The sequence below is a fragment of the Lutra lutra genome, chromosome 1 (assembly GCF_902655055.1).
Source record: "Lutra lutra chromosome 1, mLutLut1.2, whole genome shotgun sequence".
Classification (NCBI taxonomy): domain Eukaryota; kingdom Metazoa; phylum Chordata; class Mammalia; order Carnivora; family Mustelidae; genus Lutra; species Lutra lutra.
In genome coordinates, this window is record NC_062278.1 from 77,736,595 (window position 1) to 77,764,243 (window position 27,649).

At 44.8% G+C, this 27,649-nt stretch overlaps 1 protein-coding gene across 1 annotated transcript in view; it reads right to left on the reverse strand.

Moving 5' to 3' along the window:
* Nucleotides 1-2,789: 2,789 nt before the first annotated feature.
* Nucleotides 2,790-27,649, reverse strand: part of CLRN1 (clarin 1) — a 31,925-nt gene continuing 7,065 nt past the window's right edge. The window contains exons 2-3 of the mRNA XM_047693241.1: nucleotides 15,729-15,908; nucleotides 2,790-3,055 (exon numbers count right to left, since the gene is read on the reverse strand). Of these exons, the coding sequence (XP_047549197.1) occupies nucleotides 2,790-3,055; nucleotides 15,729-15,908 (446 nt within the window). The remainder of the gene's footprint in view (nucleotides 3,056-15,728; nucleotides 15,909-27,649) is intronic.

Sequence of the window (27,649 nt, forward strand, 5' to 3'; positions counted from 1 at the left end):
TTCCTCCAGTGTGATAAGCATTGATACTCTCTGAGCGGGGGTGTCTGTGCACACGTGGAAAGGAGCCCCGACTGGCCTGGCCGTGGAGCTGTGTTTGCAGCCCCAAAGCCAGCAGGGGGCCCCGTGTCCCCGAGAGAATGTGAGCCTGCTGGCTGCCACCTGGGGAAGGAGGTCGGACACCGCATAATGAGCGTCATTCCCTGGCGCCTTTGATCCTCACAGAACCACAAAGAAGTCCTGTCCAGCTCGCTCTTCTAAAGGTTACACAGGCCACTGTGACCACACATTTCATCTGAGACAAGAGAGGGAGACAACGTGAGTGCACTCTTCTGAGGACCCAGATTGTATCCTGTTTTATTTTTGTGTGTGGCACAATTTCAGGGATCGGCAGTCCTGCCTCTACTTCCCACCCAGGGACTATTGTTAGTTTGCCTATTAGGTTCTCATTAGATTTTCAGCCGCTGCTCCGAGTTTTCTCTTTGTGCAGAACAGAGAACAACCAGGGACTTGTTTCCTAAAGAAGAGAGCTTGGTGTTAGAAGTTTTTCAAACCTTTGAGAAGAGAGGGAGGTCAAATGAGAATGCGGGGACCTGGCCTTCCGGGATCTCAGGCCAATTACCCACTTCGGGGAAGGTCCTTGTGCCTTCCTGCCCGCTCCCAGCCACCAATGCTTCTGTGTTTAACTGTTGCATGAAGCCTTCCAGCACCAGCTCCACTGGCCTGCGCTAAAATAATCATCCCCTTCATCGCTAGACTGACCTGTGGGTTTTCTAGAAACTCTCCAGGTACGGGGCGCCTGCATAGCTCAGTCGGTTATGCGTCTAACTCCTGGTTTCAGCTCAGGTCAAGATCTCAGGGTCTTGAGGGGCGCCTGGGTGGCTCAGTGGGTTAAAGCCTCTGCCTTCGGCTCAGGTCATGATCCCAGGATCCTGGGATCAAGCCCCACATCGGGTTCCCTGCTCAGCAGGGAGCCTGCTTCCCTCTCTCTCTCTGCCTGCCTCTCTGCCTACTTGTGATCTCTGTCAAATAAATAAATAAAATCTTAAAAAAAAAAAAAATCTCAGGGTCTTGAGATCGAGCCCTGCATCCGGCTCTGCACTAAGTACAGAGTGTGCTTGAGATTCTGTCTGGCCCCTCCCCCACTAAAAATAAATAAATAAATAAATAAATATTTTTTAAAACTTCTCCAGGTATATTTCCTGAATGAAGGCATAGGGACAGGCATCTGGAAACTGTGTTCTGATGTCAGCCTGTGGGCACAGATCACTATCAGAGCAATTTACTCACCACGGATACAAATAGTTGTTTGTTTCTTATAAATTGTTCCAAAAGGGGAAAAGTTTTTTTGATTTTTTTGTTTTGTTTTGTTTTTTAATGAGCACTTTCAGGACGTCTCGTATAGGGCCTAAGTACACAGTGGCTGTGGTGAGGGGACTGGTGGTGTCTTCTGTCTCTCTCTGGGGGATAGAAGGAGAATCTGTTTCAGGCTCAGTTGTGGTCTTTGGTCAGCTGCAGATGAATTTCATGGATAATTCAGGAAAATGAAAATGGACTTGGGTCATGCTTTGTGACAGACCAAAAACTAAGATGCAATGTTACCAATGATACCATCATGATCCCAGAATGTAATGCAATTTTCATAATTGGGAATTAGTGCTTAAAGACACTAAAGTTAGAAACAACAGCCCCAATGAGTCATTTTGTATTGTTTACTAGGAAGAATAATTTTTCATGATTCCTTTGTGGTCCCAGCAATTATGTCTGTTGAAAGTACTGTGTTTCCTTTTTTTTTTTTTTTTCCCTTTAGAGGTTTGCCAATTTTGACCACGAGGAATGGATAATAAGATTGTGCTTTAAACAAACTTTTATTTTTTTTTTATTTTTTTTTTTTATTTTTTAAAGATTTTATTTATTCATTTGACAGAGAGAGATCACAAGCAGGCAGAGAGGCAGGCAGAGAGAGAGAAGGAAGCAGGCTCCCCGCTGAGCAGAGAGCCCGATGCGGGGCTCGATCCCAGGACCCTGAGATCATGACCTGAGCCGAAGGCAGCGGCTTAACCCACTGAGCCACCCAGGCGCCCCTAAACAAACTTTTAAAAAAGTATGTTGGTACTTTTTATCAATGCTCGTTTAATGCACTGTCATTTTAGGAAAGTGATTCCAGCTCTGTTTCCTGATATCTCTGGCAACAAATGTGTGGATATATCAGAAATAGTATTTGTTTGTATAAAAATATATTCCTCATGCCTTTTGATTCCTCCTTGATAGAGCAGGCATTTTGCACTTGATATGCAGAGGGTAACAAATGGTCCATTTTAGTCAACTGCCTAAAGAACCCAATTCACCTGGGGGGCTCAGTCGGTTGAGCACCGGCTCAGGTCCTGATCTCAGGGTCCTCAGATTCAGTCCCGTGTAGGGCTCCTCGCTCAGTGGGGAATCTGTTTGGGATTCTCTCTCCCATTGTCCCTCCCCCTTCCCTGCACTTAAAACAAGCAGCCGCTCATGCTTTCTCTTTCTCTCTCCCAAATAAATAAATAAATACAATCTTAAAAAAAAAAAAAAAAAAAAAAAAGAACCCAGTTCCCACCAGGTAAAACAACCTTTCAAAACCTTCCTTTTTCTCCCCTTCCTTTCCAGCCTGTACCCTTCGTATATCACTTGTAAACACTGCCGTGGAGGGTTTGGGTGCTTTAATTGGTGCATCTAAAAGGATGGACAAAATTAACCATTTCCAAGTGACCAAAGCCAGTCTGCTCCCTTACTTGGAAGATTACAGAAGTATTTGCCTTTCAGTACATTAGATCTGCAGCTACATTAGTTGTCTCTGTGCCTTTGGATTTTGCAAAAGGAAACTGAAATCCAGCAAGTCGTATTAGGAGCCCATTCAAAAAGTGAACAAAAAAGCAAATGAAAACAACCCAGAACGAAGTGGTGTATTTTTCACTTTGCGTTTTGTAGGCATAAGTCCCTTCTTTATAATTTGCTATTTTTTCTGAGAGGTGGTGGATTTTCACTTCAGAGGCAAACAGTATCATGACAAGACAGCCACAGGATCCTGCAACAGAAGGAACAAACAACGTGTTGGCACAAATATTTCCTGATTGTAAGGGACAGGGAAGGGGGTCAGTGTGCAAACTAAAGAAAGCCTTTACCATCATCCTCATTTGCATTCCTCTGCAAAAAATGCATCATTTCAAATTGGTAATCATGAGCCTGATTCTCCAACTGGTGGGTGGTAGGGCCTGAGTTATGTCTCTGCATGAAGACTTGGTGGGAGGGGGAAGGGGAGAGCCTAGCTGATCTCACCAAGGCTGGGAGATGTTCTTTTCTGATGATGAGAAGACTGCATTGCTGGGGACCTTAAGAGCACAGTGGTGGAATGAGGCTACAAAGCAGCCACTGCTGTGATGTGGCTTCAAGAGAACAAATTTATCTATACTTCACAGGCCACATGGGACAAATGTCAGTCATACAGCCCTGTTGTGAAAGAGTCTAGGGCTTCCTTCAGAAGGGCTGCTTGCCTTCCTCTCTCCACCAGCTCCCACCTGGCCATAACTGCACACAGGAGTCCCTAGGCAAAAGGAGCCATAGATAAGGTATTGAGGCAAACCGTATTTGTTCTCCATGTTCCTAACAGAACTCAGGATTTTTACCTGGGCATGTGGCTGCCTTGAATAAAGGCTACATTTTTAGTTGAGGAGGGGTGGGATGTAGGAGCAAGAACGTTTCCTTGAAGTCTGCATGTATCAGCCCTTTCTTTTCCCCCTCCTCCTTCCGGTAGCTGAAATATGGATGCAATGGCTGGAGCTCCAGCAGGTGTTTTGGAGCAGGTGGCCTCAGAAATGCAAGCCATATGCTATAGAAAAACAAGAAAGGCAGAGTCTGGATCCCAGACACCTGGAGCTACCTGACCAACTGTGGACTTCAAATTCTAGGTTTTTATGTGAAAGAAAAATAAATCCCTATTTTGTTTAGTCCACTGTTGTTATTTCCGCCTCATTTACCACTCATCGGTAGCCTAATCTAATCTTGACTGGTGCAGCTGAAGTCTGGGGTGAGCTCTCTTCAGGGAGGGGCTCTTCATACTGAGTGCTGCCTGGAAATTCTGATAGGTCCTCTCCCACTGAGGACGCAGAATGGGAGACCCCCAGATGGGCAGACGGCACAGGGGGCAGAAGCAGGCGACCAGATCAGGAGCACCGTGGGTAGCCCAGGATGCCAGGGACTTCCATGGCTAGTGCTGCTTCCCAAGCCACCACCTTGGGGTTTCACTTAATATGAGATTTGCTGAGATGCCCTTCTGACTTAAGTCAAACCAGTTTGGATTCAGACCCTGATTCTTCCTCTTATTCTGTGAAATTAGACAATTTGAATCTCCAGCTCTCCATTTTCTCATGTATAAAATGTGGATAATAAATGTGATGCCCAATTAGCATTTGTCACTAAAATTGACACATATAAACGTTTACTAATCAGTAGCTCTTCCTATGAATTTTAGGTTTTCCTCTCATCTTGCAAGTCTTTACCATAATCCCTTACCTTGCCCCACCACACACCAAAGAAACCTGACTATACCAGACAGGCCACCCAAAAGAATGCATCACAGTGCCATGTTCCTCCAAACACTCTCCCATTAGGTTTATGACTCCTTTAGGAGGGGTAAGTAAGTGCTCCTCGCTCTTCAATTACAGTTAATTCAAACACCCTGGGAGCAGCAACATAGTGGCTTAAGTTCCCATTCTTTAATTCACTCATTCATTTATTCTATTTGACTTGTTATGTGCCAAGCACCAGGACAGTGGTGGAGATTTCAACATTAAAGAAAACGCATATGATTTCTCCTCTAACAGAGAGTATAGTCGGACAGGGTAAGACAATTATAAACCCGTTGCACTGAGTGTAAGAGCTGGGGAGGGACAGATGGCTGTTACTGAGAGGGTGGGCAGCATCATGGAAGGTTCTTTGGAAGCAGCTACAGGAAAAGTCAGCTGAGTGAAGGGAGGCTGGACTATGTGGGGAGAGTGGTCTGGACATGAGGAGCTATAATGCAAATGATGTCCTCCATTCTTTTCCCAAAGGCCAGGTTTGGGGTGGGGTCGAGGAAGAGAATGGATCGTGTGAGGGTAAGGGGTGAGGGGTGGGATGAGCAGAGAAAAAGAAATCACATTTTTTTCTATTTTAGAATTTCACAGAGGACTGGCCCATCAGCTTGATCACCATATATACCCCCTGAATAATCAAATGATCTCGTTTTCTTGAAACTTCACTTCTCGCCAGCCTTAGAGCAGCAGTTGAGAATATTCCTTTGTAAAACTGGTCAGCCTATTTTTGTATTCTGAACTTAAAACCAGAGCTCTCCCCTGGCAAAACCGTATTATTCCTTTCTTGTTAGAGCCAACAAAAAGGCTGCAATGCTGTTTTCTCTTTATCTTTTATTTGAAAATTGTGGAGAAAATGCCATTGCTTTTACCAGAGAGCCTTCTTTGTCTGAGGAGATGGTGAATTTCAGACAGAAGCGAAACACTGTATTTCCTTCGTGCTTGAAAGGAAAATTCAAGCTCAGTTTCCTTTTCAAGTAGTTAAATATTTTAAAGGTACTACTTTGTTAAGGAGACAGCATCATAGTGAGACTGTATTTCAAATTCCTAAAGTAAAGGTTGCGTGGGGTATCTTCAGACTCACAGCCTTTCTCCACTGCAAATCGTCCAAGCGTGCGAGCTCCCAGAACAGAGTGCATGGTCCAGTAGTTGGGAGAATGGTCTGGGATTCTGCACTGGATTCTGGAGTAGACCATGAGGTCACCCTTGTCCTTTTAAAGGTGGAGCATAGCTACCTAGCTTGAGTTTCTGCCCCCCCTCGTGACTATGAAGAGAAGTAAAGGGAAACGACTCACCGTGACATCAGGGTTTTTTTGCTTCCCTCTGTCCGTGGCTCTAAAAGACATATGGGACCAAGGATAACTACGATTTATGGACCAAAAGATACTCATGAAGTATATCTTCTTTTGGTGGCCAGGCTACTAGGCACATGGAGAGAAGTGTGTAAGGGATGGGAGTGATGCTGGAAATAGGGCTTGGCACTTGTCTAATATGCCCTTCAGTTCCCAGCAAGGGGGCTCCTGCCATGGCTCCCACATTTGGAGGGTACTGCTCACTCTCTCTCTTCTAGAAAGACCCTTCCCACAAGGAGAGGAATCCTTGAAGTCAATGGGATGAGCCCATCTTCTGTCTCTGACCCATGTTCTAGCCCATACCCTCGGGACCTGGGAATTCCCTCCCCAAACAGCTTTGAGCACATTCCCAGGACTGCATGAGCATCTGATCTTCCGTGGACAGATTTTGTGGCTGATGTGCAGAGCCCCGAAGCCTGAGGATGGCCAAGGAACAGCTACTCCGAGGGCACTGTTTGGATACTCAGGGTATCCTGAGGCCCATTACAGGGCAGTGCAGTGGAACCAAGCAAAGGAAGGGAGGTGGACAGACAGCAGCCTGTTGTCCTCCATCACTACATTCAGGTCCAAAATTCTAAATGTGAATCTGGCCTTCCAGGCCTTTATGGAGAGATGTTTGTCAAAGCAGGAGGATAAAACATGTCTCATTGAATAGTTTATTTGCTTATAACTTTAAAATGTTTGGACATGGGGTAGGTGGGCTGTCATTAACACTTTTGCTCAAGGCCTCTCAAACGTTTGGGTAAAATCTGCATGCTTCCTGCTTCCTTCTCCCAGTTATCCAGGCATCTGAGGAGTCCAAACTCAGCGGGGGTCACCGGGACAGATGCCTCACTTGTTCGTCTGACCAACATCACTCCTGCTTATCAGAAAGGTTAGAGCACACGAGATGTAGGAAAGCCTGCCAAAACTTGCTCCAGCTAGAATTTGGAACATAACCAGGCACAGGACCCAGGTTTTGCTGCCTTGCCTCTCACTGAAAGACCAGCCATTTTCCTTTATGTGTTTGATTGCCCTGCCATCTGGCTGGAACTGTAATATTTTTCCCCCTTTAATGACTGATGACTGAGTTAATCCCTGACTGAAAAGGATAGCTGAGGTATACGGCTGTCACACAATGAATTACAGTCAATTAACAAACATTTGTAATGTGCTAGACACTGCACACTCATGACCGTCCTCTGGCAGCTGTCGGGGACTGAAGAATTGGATGCCTCTCTCCTCCAGCCCTTGTACAGAGCAAAGGGCACAGCCAATGGGAAAGCTGCCTCTTCATCTATGGCTGACCCTGAAGGTGACTATGCCTTTAGGGGTGGGAACGTCCTGCCAGGATCCGTGAGGGACCAGGAGACCTGGGGTTTCAGTGAAAATATGTCCTCAGGGTGAAAAAAGAAAAAAAGAGCTTTCATACATTCTCCTATTATCACCAAGATTGTATTTTGGGAAATAATAAATTAGAATTTCAGTTCCATTTAAAGTAATGGCCAACCTTTCCAGAAAGCTAGCACGTCATCTTTAAACTCTCTTATAGATGACAAATATTAGAGGCATTCCATTTCCTCCACAGAATGATAAATTGATAATTTCCTTCTTTAAGGAGTCTTGAAAGATGATAAATGGGGGCGGGAAAGCCACAGCTTTGCAGGTGTAGGTGCTAATTTTCTGTGAAATCATGCAATCTCGGTAGAGAGCCAGCCAGCAAAGGTGAGGTCTCCAGCAATAATTTCTTCCACAAATAAAAGGAGTTCTGGCTGCCAGTGGTATGGAGACCAATGGCTGCCATCTAGAAGAGGGGCAGAGGGACAAGGAAAGCAAGCAAATACCTAAGAGTAGATTTTGAGGTCACGATGGGGAGCAATCTGGTCACACGTTTCCGAAGAGTCGGGTCCTCTCTTTGTCTTCTGGACTGGAGAGTGGAAGAGCCCACCTCCGACTCACGTTTTACAAATGTCACAATGGTGAGAGTGGGATTGGTGCAGAGAAGAAATGACCTAAAAACAGCAGTCTTTCTAGAACCTGAATTGCCTTTCAGAAAAGACTACTCTTTGTTGCCAGGAAAGACACAGAGCCAATTCTGCTTTAGTCGTTTATCCAACAAATACTTATCGTGTGCCTAGTGCATTGCTGCGGGCACTGGGATAGAGCCCCCGATGCCCCCACAGAAATCCCTGTCCTGGGGGCACCGCCAGTGGTGAGGACAGTGGAAAAGTGGCAACAAACAACAAGCCCATCAAGGGCACTCTAGTGCTTATCAGAGCGCGATGTGCTCGAAGGAGAATAAGGGGGGTGGACGGGGCAGGCCTCAGGGACAGGGTGATATTTTAGGCCTCTCAAACAAAGTCAGGGATTGAGAAAGTAGCTAACTGAGGGGAATAGCATTTCGGGGTGCGGGAACAGCCTGTGCGGAGGCCCCAGGGGGCCTGGGCTGAGAGAGAGGCAGGGAGCCGGGCAGAGAGGAGTAAGAGGTGAGTCGTGTGTGGGGCCTCGGTGGGCGGAGGGGGGTGGGAGGAGCAACAGGTGGAGTTTGGAGGTCCTAGCAAGGACTGGGCTTTGGTTCTAGATCAAACAGAAAGGAAGACACGTGTGCATGTTCTGAATAGGATAGGAGTCTGTTTGCCATTGTGATGGAACAAGATTGAGCATCTCCCCTCCCCAGGTCATGGCCCGGTACGGGGCACATGTTGGATGTGGAGTTGGATGGCTCTTTTCTGGCTCCCTCAACATGAGTAACCTGGAGCACTGTCCTCCTGCTCTCCTGCTGCCCCCTGCACCTCCAAACAGGAGCCCTGGTCCTTTGCCATCACAGGCTGGCTAGTATTACTTCTCTCCTTCTGTGGCCGCCTTTCTAAAGTCTATGCTGAGAAACTAGCAGAATATTTTTGTTGCTGACTTCTCCTACCACCAATCCTGTCCTTCCTCAGGTCCAGTGGCTCTGATGCCTGGACATCCCTGTATCTGCTTCTTGGACTTCGGGTAGGTGCTCCTTGGTAAGGATGGAAGTCAAGACCCAGGTAGCCAGTGACCACCGGTTGCAGAATAATATGCCCTAGACATAGTACAAGGGCTGGGATACTAGGAGTACTAAAGCTGATATATAATGCAAGCCTTCTTCTATTTCTGTCCTGCTCTTTATTTTCTCATATGTTTCATGTGTGACTGTGTTTATTTATGTTCTATGCCACAGCTAGAATAATAAGAATTAGGCCCGTATTAGGAACCTTCCCCTTTTATTTATTTATTTTTTAAAGATTTATTTATTTATTGGAGAGAGAGAGAAAGAGCAGGGGGAAGAACAGAGGGAGATGGAGAGAGAGAATCTTAGGCAGACTTCGCGCTGAGCGCGGAGCCTAACAGACGGCGCGATCTCATGACCCTGAGATCATGACCTGAACCAAAATCAAGAGCGGATGCTTAACTGACTGCACCACCCAGGTGCCCCAGAAACGTCCCCCTTTTAAAGGAAGGCAGTTGTTGTATTTGTTCACTTTGCTTGGTATAACTCATAACATGACGCTCTATTTAAGAGAAGACACAGTAAATACAATTTGCACTAAGTCAGCACTTAGGAGGTTTTTAATCACCTCTAAAAGGCCCGAGTCAATACCTTTCATGTCATTTTCAGGGAGTATTTACTGAACTATTTAGGATGTTCTGTGATTGATCCATGGCACGTCTTCTACCTAGCCTGCTCCCTTTTCCTGGCAGATCTGGGACCTCGCCATCAATTGGGAAACTTCTGAATGGAATATAGAAATCATGGAATAGAATGGAATATAGAAAGGCAGATATTCATACGTCAGTGCTCTGATGTGAGACAATGGATCTTCTGTGCTCAGCTGCTTCTTCTCTGGGGCCCTCTCTTTCTCTACCTTCTTAATTTGTGTACATCTCTCTCTCTCTCTCCTGTTGTATTATAAACCTTGGGGGAAGTGTTTTCCCCCTGCTTGACCCATTCTGCTTTCCCTTCCCATTACCTCTCCCTTTTATGCTTTCAAAAAGCTCACCATTCAGCCATTCTCTTGAAATATCCCAGTCTTATAGCCTCAGAAACAACATGGCCTCTTGGTTTTCCTTCCTCCTTTCTGGACACACCTAGTCAGTGCCTTTGCTGACCCCTCTTCCTTCCTCCTCATCGGTGTTCTTTAGGGATTGGTCTCACGCCAGTTTTTCTCTATCTACATTCTCTCTCATGTAGATGATCTCATCCATTTCCATTGCTTTAAATAATATCTATATCCTGACAATTCCTAAATTTATGTCTTTTGTCTAGACCTCTTCTCTGAGCTCCAGACTCATATATCCCACTGGCTACTCGCCATCTCTACTCAGATACCTCCTAGGATCTTAAACTTGACATACCACAAATAGAACATTGATTTCTAGTGCCAAGCTCTTCCTCCCAGCTCTTTCTGGCCTGAAACTCCAAGACCGTTCCTCCCCTTGTCTTATTCATCTTGGCTAATGCCACCACTGTCTACTTGCTTAAGCCACCTGCAAAAGGTTTTGGATTTACTCTCAAAATGTTTTTAGAATCCATTCATCTCTCTCCATGTCCAAGGCAATAGCCTAGTCTTTCGCCAGACATTTCTTAAAAGGTAAATCAGCTCTCCGACATCTTCTTAAAATCTTTCACAAGCTTCTCAGTGCAATTAGAATCAATTCTAAAAGATTTGCCATGACTTTTGAGATCTGAGTCTGACATTAAGTGGGATCAACAGGTCTTGCAAATGATTTTTTTTTTTCTTGGCCATTTCTCCCTCATTACCTACTCCAGGCACATGGGCCTTCTTTCAGTTCCTATGGCAAGCTGACCTCTTTCCCTAGACTGTTCACTTGTGCTTTCTCCTCTCCTTGGCTAAGTCTCTGGGGATCCTCAGCTCCTTTGTATCCTTGGAACTACTTGCTGACCACTGCATCAAAGCCCCCATCTCCCCTTTCCCTTCATTCTCTATTCTAATGTTTATCACCCTTATTGGAATGATTGTCTTCGTTAATTACTTAGGTACGCTTTTGTTTGCCTCTCCCACAAGACTGATTCCGTGAAGGCAGGACTGAGTGCCTGATGGGTTATGGCATTTAGCACTGGTGCCTATGATAATGGCGGGCACATAGCAGGCTGTCAGTCAGGGTTTGTTGAATAAGGGAAATGTATGCATCTCAATCAGTCGTTCTCAACACTGGTCACTCATTAGAATTACCAAGAGAGCTTACAAAAACACCTGTAGGTTCACCTGGGTGGCTCAGATGGTTAAGCATCTGCCTTCCACTCAGGTCATGATCCCAGGGTCCTCGGATTTAGTCCTACACTCAGCTCCCTGCTGAGTGGGAAGGCTGCTTTCCCTCTCCCACTCCTCCTGCTTGTGTTCCTGCTCTCTCCCTCCTCCAGTCAAATAAGTAAATAAATAAGTAATATCTTAAAAAAAACAAAACAAAACAACAAACAAAAAACCCTGTACCCAGACTCCACCCCCAGAGACTCCAATTTAATTAATGTAGCACGGGGCCTGGTGTCAGCATTTTTAGCAAGTTCTTCAAAGTATTCTAGTGTATAGTCCAGAAAGAGAATCACTGCCCAAAATGAAGTAAGGGGGACCATTAAGGTATTACTGAAATCCTAACTTGGGGAAAGATTTCTCAAATCTAGTTAATAATCGACAAGATGAGAAAGAGCAAATGGATTGAGTTGTGTGTGTCTTGTGAACAATGACAGCAGACAGAAATGCAGCATAAAGAAGGCTGAGGAATGTGATGGACCGAATTTGGAAGCTGTGAGAAGTGGCCCCAACATCTGGTCCAGGAGGGCAACAGATTATCAGGCCATGGCACGAGCCAGCTGTGGTGAATGAAATCTATGGTGGCCTCATCCGCAGGTGTATTCCTTTTCCCTCTTTGTCTCCGGGGTCTGGCACGCACAGGGGAACACAGAAGAGGATGCTCAGAGCACTGTTACTCCGGGCTTGTGAAAGGAAGACACCTTCCCTTTCCTTCTCCCCCATCTTCTTGCCTCAGGATGTCAAACCTTGGGTCCCCATCACCAAGGGGGTGGGCAGTAGACCCGAATGATATCAGCACAAGGAAAGGGGGAATCTTGGGGAACCCAAGGGTGAGTGAGAGAAGAAGAGAATAGAGGTCTAAGGTAGAAGGGGTTTTTCCTGCGGATTGTGAGGAAGGCCACCTGGGCAGCGAAACAGGGGAGGACACTTGGTGGAAGGGAGCTGCCCCTCCCCACTTCCCCCACTGTGGGCCTATAAGGGGGTCTCCAGTGGAGTGTGACTCATGCAGGAACAAAAGGACTTCCTCATACAGGCTCTCCCTTCTTTGGGTGTAAATCTGTTGGCTCAGAGTTACAGGGTTTGGGATGAGGCTGTAAGTCCCCATCCGTCCACAGTTAGGATATACAGCTGGGATCTCCATGAATGTTACAACTTGAGATAAACATTTCCAAAATGCCAGGGGCTTCTGGTTACTGTATGTGGACCGAACCAAAGGAGGTAGTCTGTGATTCAAGAGTGATCTGCTTACCCCAAAGGTCACCAACCATCAGTCCTTTTGACCCTTAAACACGCTTTGCTGTCCTGCATAGTTCTTAAAAAGTTACTGGGATTTTTGGCGCTTAAAAGATAAGGATTTGGGCCTAAAAAAGCAGATAGGGTGCAAACAGTAGGATTTTTTCTTCTGCACGACAGATCTGGAGCTAGCTCCTTCTTTTCCTTACTCCTCTTCTCTTCTTTCCCTCATCCACAAAGCTTTATTGAGGACCTGCTTTTGCAACAAGTTCAAAGATAAATAAGATATAATGTAAGCACAGGGTCTGTGTGTTCCCGCATATATTTCCATGCTCAGGTTTTCGTTGCATTAGACTTGGCCAAGGCCAAGATAAGATCTGGGACTTGGGTTAGATTCTGCATTCTCTGAGTCATCTTGCCTTTCAAATACCGGTAGTTCGGTCGTCCATTAGAACTGTCAAATAATTTGTCTTCCAAATGGGCTGCTCTTCTGAATTTCATTCAGAAGCTGGAGTGCGAGATCGTTGTGCCAGTTAATAAGCTGTTGTATTTCGGCTTCGAACCAGCGCTTTTTTCCCTCTGCTTTGTGATGCTGGGTCAAGACTGCCCTGACTCTAGTTCTGCCTTGTCAGCTGCTTCCAGTTCTGCTCTGTCCATACAGCGCTGGGGAGGCGGTGGGGGGGGGCGGGAAGCAGGGTACAGCAGTGGGGGCGGGGCTTCCCAAGCCCTTCCTACTCCCCAGAGCCACCGCTGGTGTGCGACAGCGTCATCTCCTCAAAGGTGTGACACCCAGAGCCCTGGCCTCTCTCAAGCAGCTAAGTTCTGGTAACTCCAAACTCTTCCCTCAGTTCCATAAACCCTGGGAATGGCAGCTGCTTTCTGAGATGACCATCTGCGAGTTAACTTAGGGTCCCCATTCCGTGTCACCAGTCCTCTAACACCTGTTTCACCAGTTCCTGACAGCCCTGGTCCTCGCACCTGAGCTTGCTTCGGAATCACCTAAAGACTTGTTGAATGCATTGCTCCCCCGACCCCAAGTGTTTGATGCCAGTAGCAGGTCTGGGGGGGGACCGGAGAATTTGCTTTTCTATCAAGTTTCCAGGTGAGGCAAATGCTGCCCATCTGGGGGACCCCACTTTAAGAACCACTGCTGATCATTGTATTCCCGTGATCAAAATCGTTCATATTCCCTGTTTTCTGGCTGGCCTCTGACTTAATAGCCTTCACTAAAATAGCACACCACCCAGATCTACCGGTTTGGTTTGGTATGTTGAGGGAGCAGGAGGTAATGCCAACATCTGCTTCTCACCTGGACCCATCCACAGTACTGAATCACTCTCTCAGTCTGTCTGTCCGCCCCCTGTACCGGTGCTCTTGCTCCTCTGCCCTAATTTCAAAGCCCTCAGCCTTCCTTTACAGAGTTCATCCCACCCCGCTCCGGCTCATGTCCTACCACCTCTGTAGGCCGGCTCTGCTCACCCCAGCCCATTGGAATTCTGACTTCTCTAAACTATACTAAGTGCGCACCCGACATCTCCTTCTGGGTTTGCTTTTTCAAGTCTGCAAACATATACTGAATTGTTTACTGTGCGTAGAGCCTCATGCTGGATGCTCTTGCTGGAGATACAAAGAGGAAAAAGACTTAGTCTGCCCTCCTGGGGTCACCATTTCTGCATGATTGAAAACTGTGCTATCCACTGGTGAGAGACATGAGGGAGAATGGCAGCAGAAACCCCACTCGAGAGAGAACCGCTTTGGTGAAGTGAATTACTCGATTGGCAAGAAGTGGATAAGGGAAGAAGCCAAGAAGTGTGCCCAAGTCCGAATGGATGAAGGCTGTACTGCCCTGTGAGCTGAGGGAGCCCCTGTTGACCCAGGACTCTGTTTTCTAGAGAGGGAGACGTGCAAGCTTGTGGCTGGCGTTGATCTGAGCTAGGGGAAGGGAGCAGGGGCCAGACGCAGCAGGGCCTGGGACCCGGGGGCAGCCAAAATGCAATGTCAGAGGAGAAGGAAACAGACTAATAGGGACTTTTCAATCTGCTGTTTGCTGGTGTGAGTTGTAATCTCTCTCGTCTCCTCATGAAATCCTTAAGAGAAATGTGGATACTTCCTGGGAATATGACAAAGTACTAAGTCTTTTGGTAAGTTTAAAATGGGATGAAATCAGAGACCTCCGATAGAAGAATAGCTACATGCAAGTTAGAGGTATAGTCTTGATTTTCTCGTGTTTCTCTTCTCCTGGTAAATATATCCTAAGCACCGTGTGGCACTATCCGGGGTTTCTATTCTTTTCCATCACCCTTGGTTTTTGAGTGGGATGTGTTTACTGATGAACTGGTTTCTGAGCTCAGAGTTTATTTTTTCTCAGTTACACCTATCATTAGGCTACACAAAATATCTGTGGGCCTGAATAGGACAACTCATGTGGGCAGAACACTGGTCTTTACTTTTTGTGGATGACTTTTACTTATTTTCCTGATTGTAAATAAATAAATGCATGCTACTGAACATTTGGAAATACTAAAAAGCATAAGAAAAAGTGAAAATCACCTATAATTTCACTACTTAGTGGTAATTACTATGAACAGAATGGGACTGTGTGTGTGTGTGTGTGTGTGTGTGTGTGCGCGTATCTATATGGAGGCTAGAAAGAGGATATGTACAATCCAAATATTTATATATGCTGTCTCTACTTACACATAATCAAATTCGGTTCATAAAATATTATAATTTTATTTATATTTATAAAATCATATACACTGTTTTAGTCACTTAACTTTTTGATACAAGCATGCATCCTTTTGATGACATCTTCAAAGATACAATTTAATGCCAGCATTTATGCATACAAAATATCATGATGCAGATCTCGAATTCCCTGTTGTTGGATAATCATGTTTCTCTCCACTTTGGCGATCAGATACAATGCTACAATGGACATCTGCGTCTATGTATAGTCACTTCGCATTTAGGTAGATCTGTCTTGACACCTTGGAAGGCACATTTTTCTGTGTGTCAGAGTAGAAGTGCTTTGAAGCAGAAGTAGAATTTTGTACTCAGGGGCACCTGGGTGGTTCAGTGGGTTAAGCCTCTGCCTTCAGCTCAGGTCATGATCTCGGGGTCCTGGGATCGAGCCCCGCATTGAGCTCTCTGCTCGGCAGGAAGCCTGCTTCCCCCTCTCTCTCTGCCTCCCTCTCTGCCTACTAGTGATCTCTCTCTGTCAAATAAATAAATAAAATCTTTAAAAAAAAAAAAAAGAATTTTGTGCTCACCTGAAATGAAGCTCAAAAGATACAATCCTAGTGGACCATGCAGGGTTTCAAAGGGCTTGCCAAAAGCATTGTACATGAAGAAGGCTGTTCCCACCATGGTCAGAACGACCAGGATCGTGGAGAAGAGGATGACATTGACGTGGATGCTCACAGGGATGGCTTGGAGCAAATCTGGGAAAACTAAAGATAAAACAAAGGTTAGAAGAAATTTCATTAGAGGTAGTCTGCAAATGCAGTTTCAAAAATTAAATCCTTCTTTTTAACTTCAAAAATCACTAAAATCCTTCAGATGAATACATTCTTACTTATTAATTTACAAGGGATTTAGAAAAAGGTTTAAACACAGGATTATTTTATAGAACTCACCAGTAAAGACCAACAAGGAGGAGATTTGGGGGAATTTTTTCTGCCCTTGGTCATATGTAATTACTTAACTAAACAAGTGGTGTCTTTATAACCAAAAACTGTACATGTTGATGACCAAACTTTTAATAACATTTCACAGTAGCCTTTTTAAAAAAAAATCTGTCTTGAAATGACATTTTGAGTTTGAGGATATCTGGGGGAGTTCAAACATCAGGAAGCATTTCTGTTTCCTTTGCTCCAAAAAAGAAAAAATTGTTCCTAGTCCACACCAAGATTAAAAAATGAGGTATTCTCAGTGAACTTCAATATTTTGATGTCGCACAAGCTGTGGGAAAATAATTTCTGGTGATACAAGAAATATTTTCCATTTAGAAAACATGCCAAATCTATTTCTAGATTTTGTGTTCAGGGCAAGTTTTTCTCGTTTGCAGAGGAAATGAAATACTTTATAAATGTAGGGTCTCTCTTATCTGGTGAGGCATCAGTATTCTTAGCATCAATAAACCTGGCAAGACCAATCCGGGGAAGTTTAGTTTCCCAAACATTTATCAAGTGCTTCTTAACTTATTTACTGAGCACCTAGTATGTGCCAGGCATTGCTCTAGGTGCTGGAAATAGAGCCATAAAACAAGAGAGACAAGGTCCCTGTTGTCTCATTGAGATTATAACCTAATGGGAGTAAACAGACAAGAATTAAACAGGCAAATTTCATAGCTTATCTCCAAAGATGGCCACCACCAATTCCTTCCTTCTACACACATGGTGCTTCCCCTTTAGAGGAATTTATTCTTCAGTCCCCTTGAACCTGGGCTGGTTTGTGACTGTTTTGGCCAACTGAATATGGCCCCAGAACTACAGCATGCCAGTCCCAGGCTAGCCTCTGAGAAGATCAGCGGTTCCTACGTCTTTTCTCTTGGAGGCTTGAGCAGTCATTCAGGAAGTCCGAGCTACTCTGCTGGAGAGAAAGGCCACCCAGAGGAGCAGCAGACATGGGAGGGAAGAGTCTTGGACGTCCAGCCCGGGAAAGCCTCTGGGCGACTTCAACCCCAGCTGCTATTTAACTGCAGCCCAAATGAGACTAAGGCAGGTGAACGTAGACCTTTTTCTTTCAAGCCCCTGACCTTTGGGGGGTTATAATGCAATAGTGACACTAAGACACTGTCACAAAATGCTGCTGCTATGCAGAAATGAAACAGGGCAATGGAATTTTGAGTGATTGAATGAGTGGATAAGGGTGGTCAGCAGTTAACTCCTGAGCTGGTACCTGAATGCCGGGAAGGAAGCCGCTGTATAAATACCCAGGGAAGAGCATTCCTGGGGAAAGGAACCCCCGCTGCGGGTGAGGCTGGGGAGTGAGAGGAAGGGAAGTGCCATTGCGAGACAGACTGCTGCACCCACTGGGTCCTGGTCAGCTGACCTCGGTAAGGAGTTGGCTTTTCATTCTAAATTCACCAGGAAGCTGCACGGGAGTTTCAAGTAAGAGAGGGACGCAGTCTCCTTCACGATGTGTTCCTGATTAGCAGGAATAAAGGGGGTGGGGGGCAAGGAGGAGGGCAGGCGTGGAAGCAGGGAGACCCAGAGGCACGGAGTATTCACAGTGGTGAGAGACAGGGGTGGACCTAAGGTGCAGCAGTAGAGGTGGCGAGCAGTTATCAGATTTGGAATCTATCTTGGAGATAGAAGATAGGACTTGTTGAAAGAAGGGAATCAAGGATAAACAACCAAATAAGTGGTGGTGTTATTAACTGACACAGACAAGTAGAAGGTGTGAGTCTGGGCAAGGGAGTGGGAAGTGAGGTTCTGTTTCAGATTTCTTTTTTGAAGATTTAAAAAAAAAATTTTATTTACTTATTTGGGAGAAAGAGAATGTGAGAGAGAGAGCCTGAGGGGAGAATCACACTCCCCTTTGAGCAGGGAGCCCCATGCGGGACTCAATCCTAGGGCTCTGGGATCGTGACCTGAGCCAAAGGAAGTTGCTTAACCAACTGAGCCACCCAGGTGCCCCTGTTTTAAATATTTTAGTTTAAGTTGCACCTAAGATATGCAAATAGAGGTTCCAAATAGGATTTATGTATCCAGAGGCCAGGGAGAAGGTGGAGGTATTTAGGGAAGTGGTACCAGGGTGAGGCAAGCAAGGTGCCTAGGGCATGAAATTTAAAGGGACAATCATTCTCTGGGGTCAGCCCCCTCTAGCACAAGCCCAGGAGTGAATCCTTAAATTTTATGACCTAAGGGCCTCCGTGACCTCAGGTATGTAAAGCCAGAGGAATGGCTCTCACCTGTGGAGAAACTGTAGCTAGAGGCTCCGCCACACTGACTTGCACAGGAGAGAAGAGAAACCAGCCAAGAAGCCTGAGAAAGAGAGCTTGTGAGTTAGGAACAAATCTATGGATGGGATAGTAAAGAAGCCAAGGGAAGAAAATATTCCAAACAATGACATGAATCTATAAGAACACGTATGGAATGATCATCAAAATATGTTAGGTGGAAAAACAAACAAATAGAAATGTGCATTCGGGGAAAAGCCAAAGGGGAATGTATGTAATAACAAATAATTAAGTACTCACCTGATTTTATTCTCTCAACAACCCGCCTACTACAGGAAAAACTGGGGCTCACACACCCAAGATTTGTACTTAATAAGTGGCAGAGATTTGAACTCCTGTCAGTTCTCTAAACCAGCATGCTAGAGCAGTCTCAGGGATAGGCATGCTTATCCAGGCAGACATTTCTAGAAGGCTATACACAAAACTTATAACAGTGCTTCTGGAGAAGGAGACTGAAGGATATTTCATTATGTACCTTTTGGATTTTTTTTTCTCTATCTTTTTTTTTTCTCTATAGAGATTTTATCTCTATCTTATTTTTCTCTATCTTTATCTCTATCTCTGTCTTTCTCTATTTTTATTTTTTCTCTATCTTTTTTATTTTTTCTCTATCTTAAGCATTCTCTAGTCAATGAATACATAAATACCTAAAAAATAATAATAATAATAAATGGATAATTGAAGACTGAAAACTCCTGTGCCTTCTAGAATAAAGGAGGCTTCAGAGACTTAATACTAGATGCAATGTATGGATACTGTTTGTGATTTGAACAGATGCTTTATGAAAGTCATTTTTGAGATAACCAGAGAAAATTGAACATGGACTGGGTATTCGATGGTATTACATAACTATTACTGATTTCGTCAGTTATGTTAATGGTATTGGGGTTGTACTTTAGATTTTTATTTATTTCATTTTAGTGATTGTACTTTTAAAATTCCTTAGCAATTAGAAATGATGTGGATGGGTAGGTTGAGAGGTAAAATAAGGAAATTCCTCAGCTACTGGGAGGAATGGCAGAGTGGCAATGTGGACATTCACGCTCTTGGATGGTAAGCCTCTGTTGTCCCCTCCCCCACCCCCGGGTTCTGGGGGCACAGAGTGAAGCAGTTAGTCTTGTTCCGTGATGCCCTGCCCACCTGAGCTCCCAGCTGCTGAGACGTACCATGGATCCAACCTGCTATTCTTAGCTCCATCAACTGTCGATTTGGTTTCTACTAGCAGTTATCAAAAAACGCCACATGGTCTATCTCCCCACCTGTTAAAGGTGGCAACCTCTGCGTCCCTGATAGGGTAGCTAGGTGAAGCCTGTCTGAAAATCAAGGCTGGTTACCAGTGGAACAAAGACAGAAAGAAATTGCACTGATTTGCCTCCTAGAAAGAAAAGCTAGGAGCTAAAACAAATTGTCACATGGAGCATTCTAATTCTTAGGAAGTCTCTTACAATTTCCACTGTGTTGAGAAAGTGACTCAGCAGGACACTAATCTTTGTGAGATATACAGTTACTTATACTTTCTCGGGGTTTCTGTTTTTGGTGAAAATGCTCTGAGTCTGTCATGACCAGCCAGCACTCTGGTAACAACCCTCCATTTTCCAACCAACGTTCCTGTGACTTTTGCTTGGCTGAAGCTGAGAACAGACCGTTCAAATAAATACAGGGAGGTGTCACTTTCATCATATTGGATATGGTGTATGGAGATGTAGGTTGGTTTGGTCTTTCCGTTCTTTTAGGTGTGGGATTATAACACAGGGAAAGGATTTGAACATTTTGAGCTGTGGCAGGGCTGTCATTAAATCCAGCAAGTCACTTCTGGCCTCCAGAAATTACTTAATTAGCTGTTGACAAGTGAAGGGGACATTAGCTGCCTGCCGATGCTGCGTTCGTAGGACAGGATTGGTCCAGTGCGTCTGGAATGACTCCTTGTCTTTCGTTCTCTTCTCACGGATTTCCTCTGCTCTGTGCATGAGTCCATGTATCTCGCTCTCCCCGTCCTCAGACCACCCCAGCCCGAGTGCCTTTCTTTTCTCTGCTCTTTCATCACCAAACTTCCTCAAAGAGCAATACCTGAGTAATAATAATAGGACTGAAAATAACAGCTAAAAATTATATAGTATTTGCTAGGTTCCAGGTCTTTACCTATATTACATAAATGAGAAACTAAAAGTCTTTTTATTTTTACAACATAAATTGAAACATAAATGAGAGATTTGAATTTTTTAATTCTTATGACAATATAAAGAAGGGACTATTTTATCCTCAATGTATAGATTAAAAAAAAAAAAAAAAAAAAGCCCTGAAGCACAGAGAAGTTAAATTGCCTAATGACACAGGGGATTGCTACCTTTGCCTTTTACTCCTCTTCCTCCTCCCATTTTTATTTTTTTTATTTTTTTTAAAGATTTTATTTTATTTATTTGACAGAGAGAGATCACAAGTAGATGGAGAGGCAGGCAGAGAGAGAGAGAGAAGCAGGATCTTTGCCGAGCAGAGAACCCGATGCGGGACTCGATCCCAGGACCCTGAGATCATGACCTGAGCCGAAGGCAGCGGCTTAACCCACTGAGCCACCCAGGCGCCCCCCTCCTCCCATTTTTAAGATTAAAGTAAAATAAACACAGTAAGAAAAGGGAGGAAAAAACTCTCCCTTTTTAGTGGTTATTTCTGTGAATTCTGACACTCGGTTATGCAATCACCGTCTCAATCAATAAATAGAACAATTTCACTGTTCCAGAAACTTCCGGTTTCCCCTTTGCCGTCCACCTGCCCCCTCACCCCACCCCCAGCTCCTGCATATGTAACTTGTAAGAAACTGGCAATTGTTTTCCAGAGTGACTGTGCTATTTCACCCTCCCACAACCGTGTATGAGTCCCAATCTTTCTGCATTCTTGCACTTGGCGGCTTTTAAAAATTGTAATCATTTAAATAGGTGTGTAGTTTACCTCATTTTAATTTTGCTTGGCATTTTCCAAATGACTAATGATAGTGAGCATCGTTTTGTGAGTTTATTTGCTTTCTATATATCTTTTTTGGTGAAGAGTGTTGATATCTTTGTGCATTTTTTATTGGATTGTTTCTTATTATTATTGAGTTCTGAGAATTCTTTATGCATGCTGGATATGAGCCCTGTATCAGATAAGTAATTCACAAATATTTTCTCCAAGTATGTGGCTTGTCTGTTCATTCTCTTATCAGTGCCTTTTGAAAAGCAGCTCTTATTTTTATGTATTCTAGTTTATCAATTGTTTTTCTTTTATGTATCATGTTTTAGATGTCAAATCGAAGAAGTCTTCTTTAAAGTTTGGGATTTGTAAAAGAATTCATCTCAACCCTGAACACGACAAAGCTCTTTTTTGTTAGCAGGGCAGGAGGATTAGGAAAAGATGGACTTGTTCCTCATTGTGTTTCTGTTCAAATGTCCAACTGTTCGTAGAGGAATTTTTAAAAATAAATGAAAAACATTATAACAATGAAATGGAAATTAAGATAAAAATGTCACCCGCAGTCCTACCAATATAAAAGCAAAATTTTTCTTTATTTTTGTTTCAAATCTTTGTCCATCTTAATATGTATTTCCTATATTATAATAATAATGCAATTTTGAAGTAATATTCTGTACTTCTCATTCAGAATATAAGCATTTTCCATGTTGCCTTCATAACTCATGTAGATAACACTGTGGATTTTCCAACAAACTAAGGCACTGCTGTCTGTCATGTTGTCTTCATTGTTTCTTTATTCTGCCTAATGCTGCAGTGAACATCTTCAAGCACATTCCTTCTTTCTTATTATGGAGGTGGATGACGAGCCGGACTAACTTTTCAGGAACGGAGTTACTTGGATCAGAGTGCTTTCTAAAAGAATGCTGTTATGTGTATGGGCGCCCGGGTGGCTCAGTGGGTTAAGCCTCTGCCTTCGGCTCAGGTCACGATCCCAGGGTCCTGGGATGGAGCCCTGCATCGGGCTCTCTGCTCCGTGGGGAGCCTGCTTCCCCCTCTCTCTCTGCTTGCCTCTGCCTACTCGTGACCTTTCTCTGTCAAATAAATCTTAAAAAAAAAAAAAAAAAGAATGCTGTACGCATATTGATAAAATGTAACCTAAAGAAGGTGAGTTATATTTTGTAACACATATGAAACTACTGGTTCAAAGCTCAATTTCTCTTCCCTGCAGTCTGCAAGCAGAGATTTCTGACAAGATATCTAATCAAAAACAGAAAACTAGAAAGAACTAGTCATTGAGGTCACTCTCCTAATAGCAGAATAGAAGGCACCTGTCACAGGAGGTTGGGGGGCAGGGAGGGAAGCAAATCCACATTGCGTAACTAGCCCTGTGTACAGAAAAAGGCTGTCATACCGTCATTCCTGCAGTCTGTTATTACAAAACACAGCTGAGTAAGGCATAAGCAAATGGCTTGGAGTGAAAATGCAGTCCCAGGAGAGCTCTCCATAGAAAATTTACCCTCCCGCAATCATTTGGGCTATGTTCCTTGCCTGTGTGCCCCCATTCCTACTTGGGCCTTTGATCTCTGGTTTACCACAACCCCCAGCCATTCTGCAAAGTCTTCTCCAGTCTTTCCCTTTTCTGTCCCTTGTCATATTCCAGTCCTTCCCCACTCTTAGGCACCTATCACACCCTCGTCTCCATTTCCCTCCGTGTGTGTGCCTGGCTTCCAGAAGGCCTGAAAACAGCCAGTGAATGGAACTCTTCCATTTCAAAGAGGAAATGGAGTCCATCGAGGGAATTCCCTCACCTTGCAGTTCCCTATTGCCATGCTTGGTTTGGTTCTCCCCAGCCTTACCTCCATTCTTAGTGAATTTTTTTCCCTCCTATGCAGTCTGGCCTTCTCCTGGTGCTGTCAGACTCATTTTCTACCTCACAGGGTCCCTTCTCAATCCTTTACCTACCTCTTTGGTCTGTCCTCAGCATTTTCCTCCCTACTGCTTTATCCTCTCAGTATAGAATCACACTCCGGACCCTCCCATTGTGAACATACCCACAGACACACACACACACACACACACACACACACACACACATGCACGCACAGAGAGAGAGGGAGAGAGAGAGAGAGGCATGCACGTGTATATGCTGGGCCATGGGTCGCCTCTAGGATCCTGACCACGGCCTTGCTCTGAGTTCTGGCCTTCTGTTCCTTCGTCAGCTCCTTCAAGGACTTCTCTTCCCCACCACTCTATCAGGACTGCCTTAGAAAAGGTCCCCCTTGACCTTGTGAAATTTAAAAAAAATCAAAGGATTATTATCACTTTCTCTTATTTGACACTGCTGCAGTGTTTGGGACTGCTGAACACTACTCCCCTTTGAAAGTTTCTCCTTCCTTGCTTTGACCTCTGCTGGTTCCCCTGCAGCTCACTGACCCTCCCTTCTCAGCCTGCTTGGCCAATCCCTCCTCCTCAACCCATAAGGGTTGGTGTTTTCTACAACCCACTCTTGTTCCCCTTCTCACTTGATTCCCTTTCCTAGGAGACCTCTCCTTCCAGTGTAGCTCCCACTACCACCTCTAATCTGGGGATTCCCTCTTCTCAACCTTCATTCCCAGTCGTTCCCATGACTTCCAAACTGCACAGCTGATGGACATTTCTTGTTGCTGGCCTATAAGTGGACCTCAGTAAACATGACCAAAAAGAATTTCATCTTCCCTCTAAACTTTCTCCTTCTGTATTGATCTCCGTGAATTGCTACAGCTCTCTGTCCTGCAGAAACCTGGGGTTCACCTCATGTCACTAAGATCTGTTGATTTTTTGCTTCTGCTTATTTGGGAACTACTTCCCCTCCTTTGCAGCCCTCTGGCAATGCTCTGGCTTGGGCCACCAAATAGGGGACAGAGGAGCCCTTGACTGGCCTCCTCACCTCCCTTTTAGTCTTCCTCCATTCATCTCTTGCCTTGTCACATACCTGCTTAGTAAGGCTTCCCCTTGCCTGCAATATCAAGTGCACTGCCTCAGGACAGCACACTCTCCCCTTCTGATCCCTGACTTCCTCCCTAGCCTTGCCTTTCTGCTCCTTTCTCTAACGTCCTCTGTACTCTGGCCACAATAAGCTCTTCATAATTCCGCTCATGCTATTCCTTTGCTCAGAATGGCTTCTTCAATGCCGTGGAGTGAACTCAAACTCTAAACCTTAAGATCTCTCTCCCAATTCCCCTGTGACTTGCCCTGACAAAGAGCAATTCTCCTCGTTGGAGCATTCAGAATAAAAACCATAATGGTGATAGTAATTAGTGCTCTTCAGCCATCTACGATCCCGGTTCTTCCCCATTCTGGGCACTCTTGCATGTCCTGGCCCCTCTGAAGTTAGATGAGGCTGTAGAACAACCTTTCCCAGTAAAGTATACAAGGGGAAGTAGCATGTGTCCGTGCCAGGTCAGAGGATTTCGATGTCAGAGGGAGAGCCTCCATGATTCTTACCCTCCGTTCTAACAGCTGGCGACGTTCCAGATGGTGGCTGCACCCTGGAATGGGCCTCCAGCGGATCCCTGATGAACATGTACTGTGAGCAAGAAATCAATCTTTGCTGATTCACCCATGCGGCATGAACCTCCTTGTTATTAAAACATAATGTAGTCCCTCTTGACTGACGTACCTGTGCGCCTTTACAAATTGTCAGTTAGCTAAAAACCCTTTTGCCAGATTCTTCATTATTCATGGACCGGCACCCTCTCTTTCCCTTCATAACTGCAGAGTCTAGAATGTTTAGGCACAAAATAGACCCCAGTAATTTTTCCCCCCTGGGGGTGGGGGGTGAGGGCACATATACTCTAACTTACAAAGAATTTGTGTCTTACATGTAGAGTCCTGCTGTTTTCAATAGATCATTGGAGATTAATAAGGATAAGATAAAGAACCATGTTTTTACAAACTAAGTATGTTCCTTTATTACTTGCCATTAATCCATGTTTTATTTGCTATCTCTTAACATATGGCTTTCATTTCAGCTGCCTTACGATTTATTTCTATCTGCTGGGTTCCTCTGTTGTGTTTTATCCTGAAACTTTGTTCTCCTTTTTAGCCAATACTGATTCCAGTCTAACAGTCCTGTCTTTTACCCTACAGTTCTTTTTTTTTTTTTTAAGATTTTATTTATTTATTTGACAGAGAGAAATCACAAGTAGGCAGAGAGGCAGGCAGAGAGAGAGAGGAGGAAGCAGGCTCCCTGCTGAGCAGAAAGCCCGATGCGGGGCTCGAACCCAGGACCTGGGATCATGACCCGAGCTGAAGGCAGCGGCTCAACCCACTGAGCCACCCAGGCGCCCTACCCTACAGTTCTTAAACAGGAGTTTAGTCAATCCAATCTAAACCTGTACTGAGGCATTAACCAAGAGTATTAGGTAGTTAGACTATCATGCAACACCAAAGCAAGGACAGAGCAGCTGGTGGGAAGAGAGACAAAGAGCCAGACCTTAACTGAAAAGCAGTATGACAGGTTGAAAAAAAGCTTTTGGCTTTTGGAGTTAGGAAAGTTTGGAATTTATTTGGTTTTGCCATTTACTGCTCATGTTAGCCTCTGTATACCTCGACTCCTTTATGTGTAAATGTGAGTAGTGATGGAAATGTTGCAGAACTTTCAAGAGACACAAGTGAAATCGTTTCTGTGGATGCTCTATGTACATTGGAAGTAACTGCTTAAAATTTTTTTTAAACATGATGAGAATGGCAGGGGAGTTGTATTTTCACCAAGAGGAGTGGATAGAAGAACCCAATGCTGTGAGAGTGTCTGCATTTTCAAATCTCGTGATCAGTCACTGGGGCTGGGAGGGAGCACTTTGGCTCACAGGTGGCCAGAGTACTTATCTGTACATTGAGACCAAAGATTCTTCTCGCCCCCTGCCCCCCATAGGAGTCCCTAGATACATGGAATTCAGGCAAACTGTCTCTCTTGAAGCTCAGTTTTTTACTTTATTCCCTCCCTGACCAGGTGGGTGACTATTCCTGTAAATAATCCAGGGACTTTAGATTTATAGCTAATTACTTATTTGGTACCTGTCACACACTTTCCTCAGCACCTGATATATTGTTTTCATTCTCATTTCTATTTCCCTTGTGCTATTTCTTGGACATTCTCTATGTAATGACTTATCTTAAATGATTTTTAGGCTGATGACACACCTCTAAAGAGGACCCTTGATAATCTCTTTGGAAGGAGCAGAGCCCTTCCACAGGAGACAGGCAGGTGAAGACCAAAATGTTGATTTTATTTCTGAGAAAGTGCTGGAGAACATGGCTTAGATTTTACACCAAGTTCTGTTGAATTAGTCAGCCTCACCCACCCAGTCACAGGTGGGGCTGGACAGCTGAAAGCCTCCCAGTCCGGGACAGAGCTGGCTCCCTTATCCTGACCAGGTAGAGAGCAGGTTCCTATACCTGGTTTTGGGCAGACTTGGAAAGGGGGGAAGGCCCTAGGGCTGAGAGCCTCGTATCCTGTTTCTTACTCAAACTCCTCAATCCAATCTCTCATTCCCTCTGAGGCCAGGAGAGTGTAAGGAAAGTGAGACCCTTCATGGAAATACACAGCTAAAGGAGTAGAAGATAAGGATCCCCAAACTTCCCACCTGTGCGGAAACAGTGCTAAGTACAGCTCCGGGGCTCCTCGCTGCCCTCCTTCTGATGGTCTTGCCCTTCCCTAATGTGGAGAGCGCCAGACCCCTCACCTTCTCCCACCTTTCGTGGCCATCATCCACCTCAGTAATTCTCAGCCTTGGATACTACTGGAATCTCCCAGGGAGCTTCTAAAACCTTCCAATCCTCAGGCCCCACCTCCAGAGATCCCAGTTCGATTTGCCTGGGATGCAGCCTTAGCATCCAAAGTTTTAGAGACTCTCCAGGTGATTCTAAAGTGCAGCCAGGGTTAGAGACCCCTGACCTGATGGCATAGGTTTCACCAACCCTTTTCACCTTCCTCTAGCCAGATGTAAAATGCAGGTAACCCCATCTGTGAAGCTCCCAGAAAGAAGGCAGTCTCTGCCAATGTCAACAATGGTGCAGCAACTGCTTCCTAGATTAAAGCCATCTGGTAGCTTCCGAGGTCCTGCTTCCTTCTCAACTCATCCTTCTCCACATAAAACGTGTGTAAAAAGAGAAGTTGTATCTGGCCCCTTGGTGCTCAGCAATTCATTTTCTTAAAAGGGAATAAGAGGGAAGATTTCTTTCTTCTTACAGATATGCTCTTGATCTGACTTTGCCCTCAGCCCGTCTGCAGTCAGTGGTTAGGAA